At 32.1% G+C, this 15,478-nt stretch overlaps 1 protein-coding gene across 1 annotated transcript in view; it reads right to left on the bottom strand.

Moving 5' to 3' along the window:
* The window catches only part of Rgl (Ral guanine nucleotide dissociation stimulator-like), a 225,841-nt gene that overhangs the window by 33,169 nt on the left and 177,194 nt on the right, over window positions 1-15,478 (bottom strand). Inside the window, exons 5-9 of the mRNA XM_081745578.1 lie at window positions 14,115-14,296; window positions 7,294-7,430; window positions 6,000-6,212; window positions 1,488-1,598; window positions 955-1,119 (exon numbers count right to left, since the gene is read on the bottom strand). Coding sequence (XP_081601704.1) covers window positions 955-1,119; window positions 1,488-1,598; window positions 6,000-6,212; window positions 7,294-7,430; window positions 14,115-14,296 — 808 coding nt within the window. The remainder of the gene's footprint in view (window positions 1-954; window positions 1,120-1,487; window positions 1,599-5,999; window positions 6,213-7,293; window positions 7,431-14,114; window positions 14,297-15,478) is intronic.

Below are 15,478 nucleotides of genomic sequence, written 5' to 3'. Positions count from 1 at the left end.
GGAATGGGGAATGGTGGAAACTTCATAACGAGGAACTACATAATTTATACGGTTTACCCAACATTGTTAGGGTCGTCAAGTCTAGGAGGCTTAGATGGCGGGTCATGTAGCTAGAATGGAAGAAAGTAGAAACGCTTTTAAAGTCTTGACTGGAAGACCAATCGAAAAACGACCATTAGGAAGACCTAGGCGCAGATGGGAGGACAATATTAAGATGGATCTGGCAGAGATTGGAATACAAAGTAGAAACTGGATGCAGTTAGCTAAGGACAGAAATCAGTAGAGAGCTTTTGTGAACGCGGCATTGAACCTCCGGGTTCCATAAGCCATAGAGTTAGTTAGTAAGTTAGTTAGTTAGTTTTCATATAAACGTAAGTTTATGCTCCGAAAACGATTGAAACTAACATGTAATATGTATGTAAAATGCTAGCGACTAGATTTGTAATAATCAGTCAGAGGTTATAAATGAGTCGCACAGTTACATTATGTGACGAGTAATGTGAACATGAGTTTAAAAATGATTTTTTTAAAAATAATTGTGTTTAATGAAGAATCTTAAAGAAGCAAAATGTGGTCTAGAACAGTGTCCACTCCATATGCCATATATATGTTAATTCCTTCGCTTCTAAGATTCTTCATGAGCCTGTATGTTAGTACATGTTTCTCAAACTTAATGAATTACAATATTTGGTGTTGCTCAGTTCACATGCAGAGATTGTGGTGCTTAAGAGCTTGTCATGCAGAAGCACAAATAATTTGATAAAAGATTAATAAAAATAACTTACGACGAAAGAGAAGTTTAAATATTAAACAAAGACTGAAGAGTTACGTGAAGTGAAGTAAAATGTTAAAGAATCAGCTGTGATTCTAACATTGCTGTAGTAAATATGAAAATTTAAGTCGAGACTCTCCCAATTCCATTCATTAATTCTGATAAATGATTAAAATGCTTACCCCGCTATTATTTAGCTGCTTCTGAATGACCTTCTGCAATTGCCTATCATTTTCTCCCACGGTGTCTGCGAATTTCGCAGTTCCTTCCTTCATAAGAAGTTCTCGCTGGGCAGATTGGTTATTGTCTTCACTGAAGATTCTGGCTAATTCTTCAAATAATTCCACCTATAAATAATAATAATAATAATAATAATAATAATAATAATAATAATAATAATAATAATAATAATAATTAATAATAAATAATTCAGAAAAAATACAAATACCTTTAAGTCAATAAAACATGATGATTTCATTTATACTTCAATTTAGATAGTATTCAGTAACATATACACAGAAATACAATTAATAATAGCCATAAGCAATTAATAATTAACATTAAATTTAGCCAACACTAAATTTCAGAATATCGTTAGGATTTTTAACAAGTAATAAATCTTAAAAGAGTCTTATAAGAAATAAACAAACATACCATCATTCCCATTTTTAGTCAGCACAAGAAGTCTAAATGTGTTTTATAAACCAAAACATACCTTTTCCCTCGGTAAAGCTTGCCATACTCGTTGAAGCCTATAAATTGGATTTGACTGCAATCCCGAAATAATAGCTTTCAGAGAAGAAAAGTTTTTGAGAACTCTCAATTCCTGAAAAAGAATCAAACTGTTTGTTAGATTCCAAAAAGTATATATTATTTTACAAAAAAAAAAAAAAAAAAAAAAAAAACTATTGAAAAGTTCGTAATACACTAACCCCACTAAATACAATTTCATGTATATAGATAATTTCACGATATTTTCATCCTATCTTTGATAAACAGAGATACTTTTTACATACAATGTATCTTTAAATGTATAATCAATACATTACATAATTCAGAAGGGTGTATAATCACATTTTAAATATATGAGCATATTTCTTACTTTCAAAAGCACTCCTATGGTACCACAGTCTTTGTTGCAGTCTCATCATGTCAAGACAAAATGTCCTACCTACCTATATATGTATGTTCAGTGGTGGCCACTAATCATGTTGCATCAATGCGCAACGACCAATTCTTTCAAGTAAAACAGACTTTTAATAACAGTAAAGCAATTTCAATTTACATTACTTTTGTATATAGTTTACATATATTTTCAGTCCTTTATATATATATATATAAAGGACTGAAAATATATTTAAACTATATACAAAAGTAATGTAAATTGAAATTGCTTTATATAAACATTAATTTGTTTTAAAAATGGAGAATACAATCACTAGCGGATCCAGAAGGATCGTTTGGAGGGGGCGGTTCGCTTCCTGGAAAATGAGTGTAGAATCAAGGTGACCATAGTTTTAATTTGCAAGAATGGGACGCTAATGAATCCGGGGCTGAAGGGGGGGTGTAAAGGAACCCGAATTTGAAAGTTTTTTCTTTTTTATGAAAGTATATTCTTTCCGTAAATTTAAATTAAATATGCACTTCCGTTTCGGAGGCGTGGCGGTGTCATGATTCACTTCACAACTAGTCACAGCCATGTATCAGACGCGCTGTCTTGCACAGTACTTGTACAAAACAAAATACTGTATTGACGATGGCATTCATTTTAACGAAAGAGTGTACAATTTGGTCTAATCATTTATATTTTGAATAAGAATAGCGGGACAACAGTTAAAAAAAAAAAAGAATCGATCTATGCAAAAATAGATAACGGTATACAAGCATAAAGAATAATACAAAATGTTCACAAATTACAAAAGACATTATGATATTTCTATGCATTTCTTGGTAGCTTAAAAATAATACAATAATGAATTATAAAATGATGTTCAGTAGTATATAGTACACAATGTTCCAAGTGGGCCAAAACATAGGGGAGCAATCTTTACAATTTGCTTTCATTTCTATTTATATCAGGATATAATTCAGCAGATTGAAAAGAAAGAAAAAAAAAATATAATATTCAAACTGAACTCCAAGGATGTATTACTGGCACCGTGATTATTCCTCTTGGCGATTGCCCGAACATGAATTCCGTGGATTTTCCCCGACATAAGAATGTTATGGTTTCTCCCTTAGAAGAACTAGCCTGCTCACACAAGGGCACAGATCAAGTACAGGAGAATGAAATGGATACACTTTCGAATGCATAATACTAATCATCACTGCATTTAAACACTATTATACTACTAACAGGAACCCAGAGCGACGGTTTGAAGTCAAACTACAGCAGTAACATATAAAGAAATGAATTGTGAATATAAATCCTATATAAATATAATATATTGCAGAACTCCTTAACCATATAAATTGCTAGTTACTACGAAGGTAAGTGCATAATTTATTCAATAAAGTACTGTAAATAATGTAATAACAAAAATATCAATACTAAACTTTCACTTACACAAACTCAAAAGAAATTTTGTCGGATCTAGAACGAAATGTGTATAAATTTTACATGAATTAAAATATGAATTAAAATTATATAGAATCACAACATAAGCCATTATAATGCATAAATAGTAAAAAGCATTATCAAAGCCTACAATAAAATGAACGAAAGATCAGAAATGTAAAACCAAAATGATGTTTCCGTTCATTACTGCGCACAAACCATACTTCTTTTAACATACCGACTGGTGATATTATTTGACAATATCAGATATTTGAAAAAATGTAAATTAAAATTGAATATTGAAAAAATTCACCTTTTAACGAAATTACCAATGGAGAATAAAGTACGTATAACTTGGTTTTCTTTCATCTCAGACATAATATGAACCCCGTTTGGCCTAATGACTAACACGCTTACCTTTGGTGCACGTGGTCCCGGGTTCGATTCCCGGTGGGAGTACAGTTAAACGAAAAAAAAGTGGTTCGGATTCCATTATAATCAGTAGGTCCACTTCTCCTTTAGCCGTCCTGGCACAATCGTTGGACGTTAAACAAACAAAACAAATATCATATGCATAATATATAACTGTTTATTAAAAATATACTATATAAACACTTTTTTTTTTTTTTTTTTTTTTTTTACGATTGTAGTTGTGCCCTTTTGTTTCATTTAAAAATTTAGAAAAGTTCGTTCATCTTTCTTGATTTTCTTTGCGATTCAGATACATCCAAGGAGTTCAACTGTAGACTCAGACTCATCACTTTCGGGGAGTACCCACAAGTTGAAAATAATTATGGGCAAAAACCACAACGGGCGGAAACCCACAGAACGGTCTTAGTCACCTTGTAGTTCATCTCTGTAAAAATTACAGCACAAAATCAAATCTACGTCCTTTCTTGTTCCTGGCAAATTTCGTGTTTCTAACCTTCAAAGATTCTTAGATATTGATATCATATTATAATAATTGTAATCCCCGTCCCTTTTCTTCCCACCTCTCCCCCCCCCCCATTTTATTAGAATATCAAAAAAACGTTGAAACGTGTGTCAAATAATTTTAAATGATATAAATATCAAATTTCAAGTCTCTAACCTTAAGGGATTCGGAGAGATGGCCACCTTATTAAAATAATTTCCACTCCATCGCCCCTTCCTTTCTTCGAATTTCCAAAAAATCCTTTCTAGTGATACCCTACGTCACAAATCTTTTCTACTGTCCGAATTTCAAGTTTCTAGCTTAAGCGGTTTGGCCTGTGTGAAAATTATTTATTCACTCAGGACTTCGTCTTTTATAATGAATTACAATAACAGCTGGCTTATGTTATTTCCCAAGGAAAGATGAAATGCCATTAAAAGCCACAATGAATACCTGATCCCTTCCTAATGTTCCCGTGTTGAACCCCAAGAGTCACTGCTCTCTTTGTTGATCTAGTACCTAGCAAAACTACCTTTGATCTTTGATGCATGAGGTTCTGTGGTTTGATTCCCAGTGAGTATGCATTGAACGCACTATAGTGGTTCAGATTCAACTTTAAATACTATTAAGTACCACACATTTTGATTAGACTCTGCTAGGCTTGTCACACAGATTGGATCGGTAGGGAGAAGACCATATTTATATTTCTCAAGAATAAATGCTGAAAGTAAAAAAAAAAAAAAAAACACACCTTTGGGGGGGGCGGTCGCCCCCTCCGCCCCCCACGTGGATCCGCCAGTGAATACAATCATTCGCAGACTGAGTAATTTCTATGACCATTCGCAATCGTGTGTAACTATCAGATTTCTATATCACCGAGCATTGGAGCAATGCTGAGTTTCTCTATTTCAATTAAGGGCTCTGGGCATTGCAAACTATTTACAATAGCATTCAGTTGTTTCGCTGAGCTCACGATGTGCGGCTCTGACACTCCAAGAATACTTATTTTAAGATTAGCATACCTGTGTCTTTGGTATACAGCAAAATTGTATTCAATGTATTCAAATTTAATTAAGAAAAAATTATTTGCCTAAGGTACTGGAATGGATATTTGTAATGACAGGGCAAAAGAGAAAAGAATTAAGCCCCAGGAGCTTAACAAAATTCTTGTTCTGAGTATTCCAACATTTAATGCTCACACAGTTTTTTTTTTTTTTTTTCTTGCACCAACGATAGGTCTTACAATAGGAACCAATGTAATTTAGATTGAATGGAACCTCAGCTACAAATCAGTATGAATTTTTGACAACGCTTGCAGAGAATTTGTGTATTATGTAAAGAACAACCAAAGTTCAAGTTAAGAGCTTTAATAAAAAAATATCTGCACTCTAGAATCATTTTATACCTGTTTTGAGTAATATAATGTTTTGAATTTGAGCACTTTTTTAGTCATTCATTATTGTTGGAAGCTTATAACAAAGTCTTCCATATTTTATATATTAAAACAAGTTGGCAGTCTTACCTGAAAGATATATTGAATGTATATGCCAGTATTGTAGTTTTGAAGTAAATACTTATACTTTTATTGTTATAAAACAAATGCTTCGCTTAAAATTGGTCCTTTATTGCTGTCATTCTTTCTGAAGTATTATTGACTCGTCACACAACTTAATACATCAGAGTTGAAGCAATTAGATTAAGACTTGAAGAAGAGTTAGATAAATAACTTATAAATAAAATGAAAAAATGCTAATTACCTGAGCAATATCTATCCACGTACAAATTATTTTTGCTCTTTCCAACGGTCGAACATCTGGATCCATGAGAACTGTACTAATAACACGAAAAGATACCGCATTGAATTGATTTACAGTTGCCAAAACAGTTGCTGCTTCTTGACTTCGATTCTTATCGCGTCTGGACCAAATTGCTCCCAGACATTGATGAGGAATTAGCTTTTTAAACAGTTCCTGGAATTAAAATACACAGCAATTACAATCTCGATAATTCAAGTTAGATTGATATTGTGGCTATCTCAGATAATCCGCAACTCAGATTATACGGATACAATTTTACACATTTTATTAAAGTAAATTTATTTTCAAACTGATCAATTATAACAGTTAATATATAACATAGCGTTGTGTTACTATTTCTTTTTAACTATATGTACACATTATTTAAAAAACTTACCCTGGACCTTCAGAAACTAGCAGAACAGTTCTATTTTGTTCCGTTTTCAATGCTAAAGAACAGCGTGTGTTTTTAATTATCACTTACAACATACAAGAATGTGACTGGTTTAAGCCCCTTCTGATATAGTTCACGATACAATACATAACTAAGGTACTAGTAATGTAATATGTATTCAGTACAATTTCAATAAATTTAATCTTGATAATCTAAATGTTCCGCATAATTCGAACAAAATAATAATAGTAATACGCTAACAAATAGCAATCAATTCATTTAATTCATGACTTAACTATAAAACGTATGTAAGCAAAATAATTATTAACTTCGTTTATCCCTTTTCTTTCTTGTTAAAACTGGAAACCTACTCTCTAATATTAAAGAAGATTGTTCTATATACAATTACTTACAGGTCTCCATAAAATATAAGAACACAAAACTGGAAAGCAATTGTATGAAACATACAATCCCTGTGTATGATCTAAAAGATTATTCTGATTTACAGTAAAAAATTTCCATCATTAACATTGTACACGATACACAAGATAACGTGTAAATACTGTACTGTATGTCACTGGTATTTTACATCATACGTAATCAAACTTTAATGACATATATAACACTGAAAGAAGGCATGAATAATACTGAAAGAATGCCTCTTGGAAATTTGAAACAGTGGAATACATCCTGAAATTTTGTGTATTTTTCTAAGAATTGACGTTTTACATGCATAATAAATATAATTGATAATAAATAATAAAAATAACTGATAATAAAATAGTATTTTTATTTATTTTAATTTACATACTGTCCCACGAATGCTCCTAGTACGTTAAATCAAGTAAATAAGTAAGTTACCATATCCATTCTTGTTAGCTGTTCTGCAAACTGCTGCTCAGGCACATCTGGAAAGTTATAGATCTGAATACTCATTCCATTAGCAAGCATCGGGTGAAGGTATAAATTAGCTGTTAAATGTTGTATCACAGATGATTCTGAAATTAATAATAATACAAAAGAGCTTATAAATATACATTAATTGTAAAAATCTGACATATTCTAAGTGAATTGACATTTATATGTTATTCAATGGGTAAGAAACTAAGATGAAATTATGTCGAGAAGAAATAATTTAAAGTCTGTGTTATACACTTGAATTCAATCAAAGATCAACAAACTGCTAAACCCTTCAGGATCAAGAGACATATGTTTCATTTATTTAAACTGTCCTAAAATTGTACTGAATCATTTAAAATGTTTCAATTTTTGTATATGGGCTGTTAAAGATACAAAAACTAGCTAAGTAAGCTTGAGTATGCTCTATAATAGTTTTGTAGTCAGCCTCTAGTTATGTATAACTATTGCCAACTACTTATGGATTCATGAAGTATATAGAAAACACTTCTTTTGACAATAAACAAATATTACTAATTGTTAACACAATCCACAGGAGTTTAAAAAGAAATTTACCATAAATAGAGATGTTTATGCTTATTTGTTTTTAAAAATCCCTTATTGACCATAGGGACATATTTGACTAAAATCATAACTAGGCAACCGCTGAATTAATAAACTTGCGATGACGGTCTTTGAAATCTACACGTCAGCTTTAGCCTAAATAGCTCAATTTTTTTTTCTCCCTGCGTACAATTTTTATGGTCCTGAAGGGATTAATCTTACAACATCCCTATTTATGCAATTTTTTCGCAAACAAATTAAACTTAAATCCCGATAAAACCAAGTACATCTACTAACGTTTACCAAGAAAACAGCATACCAACTACAGCAGATAGCCATGAATCATGATGTGTGTCAATTTACTAACACAGCAAAATATTATGTTTAAACAATAAATTTTCATCATAGGAAGAGCATGTAGACATATTAAGCAAAACGTTAACCTAAGCTACGTACATAATATGAACTATAGTATCGATCCTTAATCTGCAATCTATTTTATACCTGTACTATGTCATATTACATTATCATATTAAATATGGGATTTCTTTCTGAGGATCTTCGCCATAACTTCAGAATATATTCAAAGAACAAAATCGTGTAATAGAAATAATTATAAATTAACAGAAATTCCAGCCACCAACTGTATAAGACTATTTGCACTACAGAATACGATGACAGTTTCTTCATTGTGCATATTTGAACTACTTAAAATTAACATAGAATCGTTAGGTAATATTAAAAGAGATTTGATACAAGTATTCTCCCCGTGTGAAAAATAATTGAGCATGACTCGATGAATTCGAAAAATAACTAAATTGCTTAATACAAACAAATATTTAGTAATTGAAACGTTATGTAATAAATTATTATTATTATTATTATTATTATTATTATTATTATTATTATTATTATTATTATTATTATTATTATTATTATTATTATTATTATTATTATTAAAATATTTTATGTGTAATTTTCTTTAAAATTCAGCAGCTATAAGTTGTTGAAACAGAAGTATTATATTTGCTGTAAGTACTGTTTGAGGTATTGACGAATTCTACACTATTTTGTACAAATGTACAAGTAATTTAATTTACAGAATAATAAATAAATAAATAAATAAAGTTTTGTAGAGTATCTTCTATAATTTATAAGGTTATTTTCTACATCTTTCAGAGAAACATCAGTTACACTTAAGTTAAAATTACAGAAACTATATTTAAACAATTATTAATATTAGTCTATATGTAGTAGGCTTGAGTACAATGTAATCCGATCTATTTTTCCCTTGTTTTCGAGAAATGTTTAATTCATATTTGTAAATCATGTGTGTGATATACATTTGATTTCTGTAATCTATACTAAAACATGATTGGTAAATCATAAGAGCTAAAAAAAGAATCTCAACTTGCAATTACCTTCTTTCTCAAATTTCACTCAATTTGTCAAATAAATACGGCATCTTATCTGATATGCAGACAATGAAAAGAATATACATCCCAGAAGAATTCTAATGAACAATTGTAAGTCATTGTTCTTAAATACATGATGATAAAATATGCATACAAGTCTAAGTATAATTACTTTAATTAAGTGCCCGTTTGGTCAGATGGTTGATCAATGAAAGGTATCTCCAAACTGAAAATAATAGTGGAGGGGAAATTCGTGCAATGATAAAACATTTACTTTAAAAAAAAATATAAGACAACAAATCAAAAGACATATGCTGATAAATTTCAGGCACTTGAGGATTCTAACCTTTCTTATGACCTAGTGAAAATGTAAAATTCAGAATTTAAATTTGAACGATAGTCTTGTGAAGATGAACATGATTATTAGAGTGAAACGAAAAGGAAAATAACTGAATTTTAAAGTGCCAAATTACGTTTTAAAAAAAAACTGTAAAAATGTGGGTAATACATCAATCAACTTTAGGTTCAATCATCTAACCTCTGAAGAAAGTTTTTCTTTATTATAAACTATATAATAGGAATCAAACCTTAATAATTCTTTCCTTTAAAACATTTTACCTTAACAAAATTTTGTTAGAAGAGAAAACCACTATTTTCAACGTTCTCAGAACATTTTCGATGTTTCAGGTAATGTCACAGAATATGAAAATGTTTTAAGACACTATTTTTGGATACAGAAAGATATGAATGCAAAAGAAAATAACAAGAATCCTTCCGCGAAAGACGCCTGCAGAATTGTCTCTAATGATTTAGAAGCGATCATTTGAACCACGGACTCAATATCTGTTGTTAATCGTCAAGAAATCAATAGGCTGATGAAATCAAAATACAGAAAGAAAACGAAAAAAATAAAACATTTGCAACAATACTTGTATTTTTTTAACATCTTTATTTGTATTTATGGGCAAAATGTACTTTTAAAATATGCACAAGCTGTTCAAAAAAGGAAGAAGAAGAATATAAAAAGAGAAATAGAAGTAATATTTTTCTGTTGTTATGCGATGATATTTTGTTATGATAGTGATTGGACGATGTGAGTTTAGTTGTCATAGCAACGAAAAAAATAAATAATATAGAAATGAAGGATCCATCTTGTGAAAACTGTATGTACAATTTCTAGAAGTGTGTAAATGTTTAACTGTTATGTACTACAATAAAAAGGTAATATCATAATGGTGTTTAGAAGTATTTTGATAAATCAGTAACCTTGGTTGTATAAATATACAAACTGCGGACCTTACGTTACAAATTGGCGTTATCTGTACCAGGATTTCGTCATACATTTGGAATTAACGAAAGGAATTGAGAAAAAGAGGAAAGATTTTGTAAGGAAATCTAGAATTACCCTTTTCGATATATGTAGTCGTTTGCCAATGTGCCGAGTTAAAGCAGTACAGATGTCCAGTAAATAAATAAAAATAAAAATAAAAATAAAAATAAAAATAAAAATAAAAATAAAAATAAAAATAAAAATAAAAATAAAAATAAAAATAAAAATAAAAATAAAAATAAAAAATCCTATCTATGAATGGAATTTCTTACGGGACTAGAGAAATGAAAATGATTATTAGTTTAGTGGACGTTCGGACTATTAAACAGATGAAACGAAGAAAGGTAAGAAAACTGAAAAGAGAATGAAAAAAAAAAAATGGAAAAATCAACGACTGCGCTCTGGATTCCAATTCTAAATTAAGCCAAGTATGAAAAATAGTGATGAAGATCACGAAGCTCGTTCTGATCTTCGGAAATGACTCAAACAAGTATCATCAACATAATAAATAGAATTACTATATACATCAGAAGGATTCATGAAGGATATGATGAAATAATGCTTATGCTAGTATGTATATTACAATATGAAAAGAACACATCCCAGAAGAATTCTAATGAACAATTGTATGGCATTATCCTTAAATACATGAAGGTAAAATATGCATACAAATCTAAATATAATCATGTAAATATACACATCAGGGTTCTCATTAGGTCAGACAGTCGATCAGTGAAAGGTATCCTTCAACTTCAACTTGGAAGCCTTCAAGGAAACCTTCAACTTTAAAATCAGGTCAAATGCGATTATCCTTACCAAGTTTTACGATTGCATGTGATCGAACTGGTATATATAGACCATTTCCGCTGCTATTATAACATTTTCTCTTGTGCAGAACTTCGGAATGGTAGCGCAAGACGATACTACAAAGCAGAGCAGGGTTGCACTGATTCATGTGTCTCTTTTACACCAATGAGCTGCCTCTTCGGCATTTATTTTAAGCTGTTGATAATACTTCAGCACCAAAGCAATACTCAGGAGAAATCAGTAAAGCTCTGCAAGCATGTGAACAATATGATATTGTCAAATTCGATTCTATACCAATAATTATGCCAGAACTGAAGTTGGCACACCTCAATCCAGACCAAAAATAGCTATTCAAGAATTGTGCATCTTTGGGAGATTTGCCTCCGAGTTTGGCCAATAGAACTCCCAGAAGAATGATTCACTCCAGATGGCTCACTACAGCCAATCGAATATTACCTTTAAATATATATACACACACAAAGTAACCACTCTTTAATTTCGTGATTCTAGCTGCATACACCTTGAAAGTGTATGCGTCATCCTGTCAATGCGACTCAAGGTACTCACCACCTCCATGGGATTATTCAGAGAAGCACATACTTACTGAAAAATATAGAACCACCATTCACGATGTAACTCAACGGACTAGTTACTTCCCCAATCCGAGAACGTTCTATTGCTATGATAATGAACGAATGAAAGCATATCCATGAACTTGGCTCCCGAAATATCATGATGGCCTGAAAAGGTCACGGCAAATTCTCCTCGATACACCAGTTTGATATCCCGAAGCTAAAGCTTTCATCAGATGAGTATACTGGTGTGATTAATTGAAAGCAAGGCAACGAGCTATCAGGTACGCTCCACGTCAGCGAGTAAGATTTAGAGGAACTTATATAAACTGGTTGAAGTCTCATCATCGATTTGTGGCCAGAAAACAAGAGATCGGTTCATAAAACACAAATACACTTTCGAAAGGAACTATGAATCCAAGAAGAGTTTCTTTTCTTCCAGTGTCCCACATGAAGATAAGTTCAATCAGCTCTTCATTTTTTTTAAATTTTAATTGGCGACTATTTGAAGGTGAGGATTTTTTCCGTAGTATATTTCACTCTACCCTAATGATTATGGACCACCTATAGCTGTGACTGCACAATAAATGATTATCAAAATGCATGATATTATTTTGTCAAATCAACGCGTGACCACATGTTGTATAGCAGAGACACATGACATTTCAACAGGTTAGATACTTGAAATGATGAAACTACCAGAAGAGGATATGCTGAGTGACTTGTCAGAACTACGTGTGCAAAGGCTGGCAAGGTAGTTTCTTCGTATATTCGTGACTTTGGATGAGACGTGGGTGCACTACTTTGATCCTTGAGTGCAGACTCCAAAGTATACAGGGCAGACATCCTTAGTCTTCCACCCAAAAAGTTCAAGGCCCAACCAACGAAGGGCAAGGTGATGGCAGCTTTCTGGAATGGCAATGGAAAATTTTTCACTGGCTGTTCCAACAAAAAGACAATCAGTGGGCGTTATTTAACAAACTTAATTAATGTCATTAAAGGAAAACGACATGGAACGTTAACCAGTGGAGCGAATTTCCAGTGCGATAATACTCTCCCTAGACGCGCAACCAGAAATCTTTGTTGGAAGAGATCTAAAGTTGGAAGGTTCCGATACTACAAGTTATGTCTATGTATAGTACTGAACTGGTATTGTTCTATCCAGTGTTGAAGTGAAAAAAAAAGCAGAGGCGGTATGTTTTACTATGATTTTGACTCAACATACCTGTTATTTAAATATTGTCTTGATTACTGAAAACCCAGAGACGGTATGTTCTCATTACTGAAAAACCAGAGGCGGTATGGCATACCACCGCATACCGTCTCACTTCGTCCACTGGTTCTATCTACACGCGAGAAAAGATAGGTAATCTCCAAGTTCTTCAGATATTCTCAGAAAAAAAAGAAAGAACTAAATTATTTTGTACAAGAAAGAGAACACAGATGTAGAGTAACATCAAATTTCAGGTTATATCAATCAGTTTATGCTAAAGCAAGTGTAGTTTTATTAAGAAAGTGTATAAATATCTATCTAGTTACTAAGATTGAATAAGGTTCGAGCTGGGTGAACCTCCCGTAACTGCGTCCCTGCTGAAAGTAAAACATATTTTAAAATAGTAACGAAGTTTCTGGGAGGTCCAGACCCGGTGAACCCCTCCGTGGTTGCCCCCCTGACTTCGACCCACATCTCCACGTTCCTTAGCCACAATTCAACAACCGGATTTCAGATTTATTCCACATGAATGCTATTTTCCAGAATTGGTTTCAGTTTTAACCATCAGTTTCAGTTGGTTGGTTTCAGTTTCAGTTTCCTCTCAAACAGTGTAGCGATACAATTTCTTACATTTATAGAATTATTATACATGCACTATTTAAAGATTTTTAAATGCATACTTAAAGATTGCATTATTTTTGAGTATTAATTTATTTTTTATTGTTTCTCTGTTGTACTCTTTGACTTGGTAATAAATTTGTTACTTACTCTGAATAAAGGGAATTGATTTCTATCTCAAGGCTTATCTTGATTTTGTTATTATCAGACCAAACATAGTGATTTAAGTCTATGATTATAAACTTAGTGTTATAGTGCAGTCTTACCTTGTAACTGATCCTCTCTATGAAACCTTTCCAGACGATACTGTACTTTCCCTTCCAACTCTGAACCTGGTAAATATTGTTGGCAAAAATAGTGGAGTTGTTTTAGACACGGGTGATCCGGTGGGTCTTTAAAATCTTCTGGATAGGAGTCTAACCATACGTGCAGCGCAAGTATGAATGTTCTGTAACAAATAATTATTCTTTTTTTAGTGTAATTAGCACAATAGATCTCTTAACTGAAAGTAGAAAAGAGTATAAACATATAACTTAAATTTTCTTTCAAATACTTCCCGCCAATGTTTCAAATTAAAATGGAATAGTAACTATTATTTTCAAATATTTCCTAGAATTATTTACAAATTTACTTCGATATTCATCAGTTTCACATAATTTACAAATCTGATCAAAAAGTAAAATATACATATCATACCGAAATAAATTAGGTTGAGTCATAAATAACTTCCATTTTTTATCAGACATTTATTTTGCTTTCATTAAATAACAAAATTATATTAATTTCTTATGTATTCATCACTATTATGTATGACCTCCTTCCATCTTCCTGACAGCTTCTCAATTCTTTCTTTGTAAAATGTGGGGGCACGGTGGCTCAGTGGTAGAGCACTTATCTCTAATGTGTGGGGTCCCCGGTTGTATCTCCGGCGAGGTTTGTTTGTTGTGGACAACATTGTGCCTGTGGGGTTTCTCGGAGGGGGGTACTACCATTTCCTCCCATTTTCTCATTCCATCAATTCTTTCATCATCGCTCACTTGCCTAAATCTTCCGTCTCCCTTAGCCTAACAGGCATAATACTGTGGAACATAAAACTGAAATATTTAATTTCAATTCATTTCCTTCTAAAGTGTAATTATTTTGGACTAGAATAAATTTTCGACAGCCTGACTGACTTGCCCTTCAGAATTGAATGTTTTTTCCATTCAAAAAAGTTTTGTAAGGAACAGAAAATGTGGTAGTCCGTCGGGACGAGGTCCGGTGAGTGAGGTGGGTCGTAAAACTGTTTATTTTTTCTTGGGTCACCCTCGCTGTTTGTGTCGTGTAAAAGAATGACGATTTTATGATTGACGTGTGCAGAACGTTTTTTTTTTTATTTTTTTTATGGCGTTTCTCTTATTCTTCCCAGCTTCTGGACGTATGTATCCGTAGTAATCGTTAAATTTGACTTCTCGCAATCTCACCACATACACAATATAATCTTTTTTCCATGATATTTGCTTTTGGATCTGGAAAGGGTGATTGATTCTTATCAAGCCACTCTCTTTTGTGGATGATATTGTCATAAATAACTTATTTTTCATCGCCTGTTATAATTCTGTCTATAAGAGGTTTGATTTTTTGCAGACTT

This window comes from Thermobia domestica, chromosome 2 (genome assembly GCF_964235325.1).
Source record: "Thermobia domestica chromosome 2, izTheDome1.hap1.1, whole genome shotgun sequence".
NCBI classification, from domain to species: domain Eukaryota; kingdom Metazoa; phylum Arthropoda; class Insecta; order Zygentoma; family Lepismatidae; genus Thermobia; species Thermobia domestica.
The sequence above is the reverse complement of the archived record's forward strand: the minus strand, read 5'-3'. Positions and strand labels throughout refer to the sequence as shown.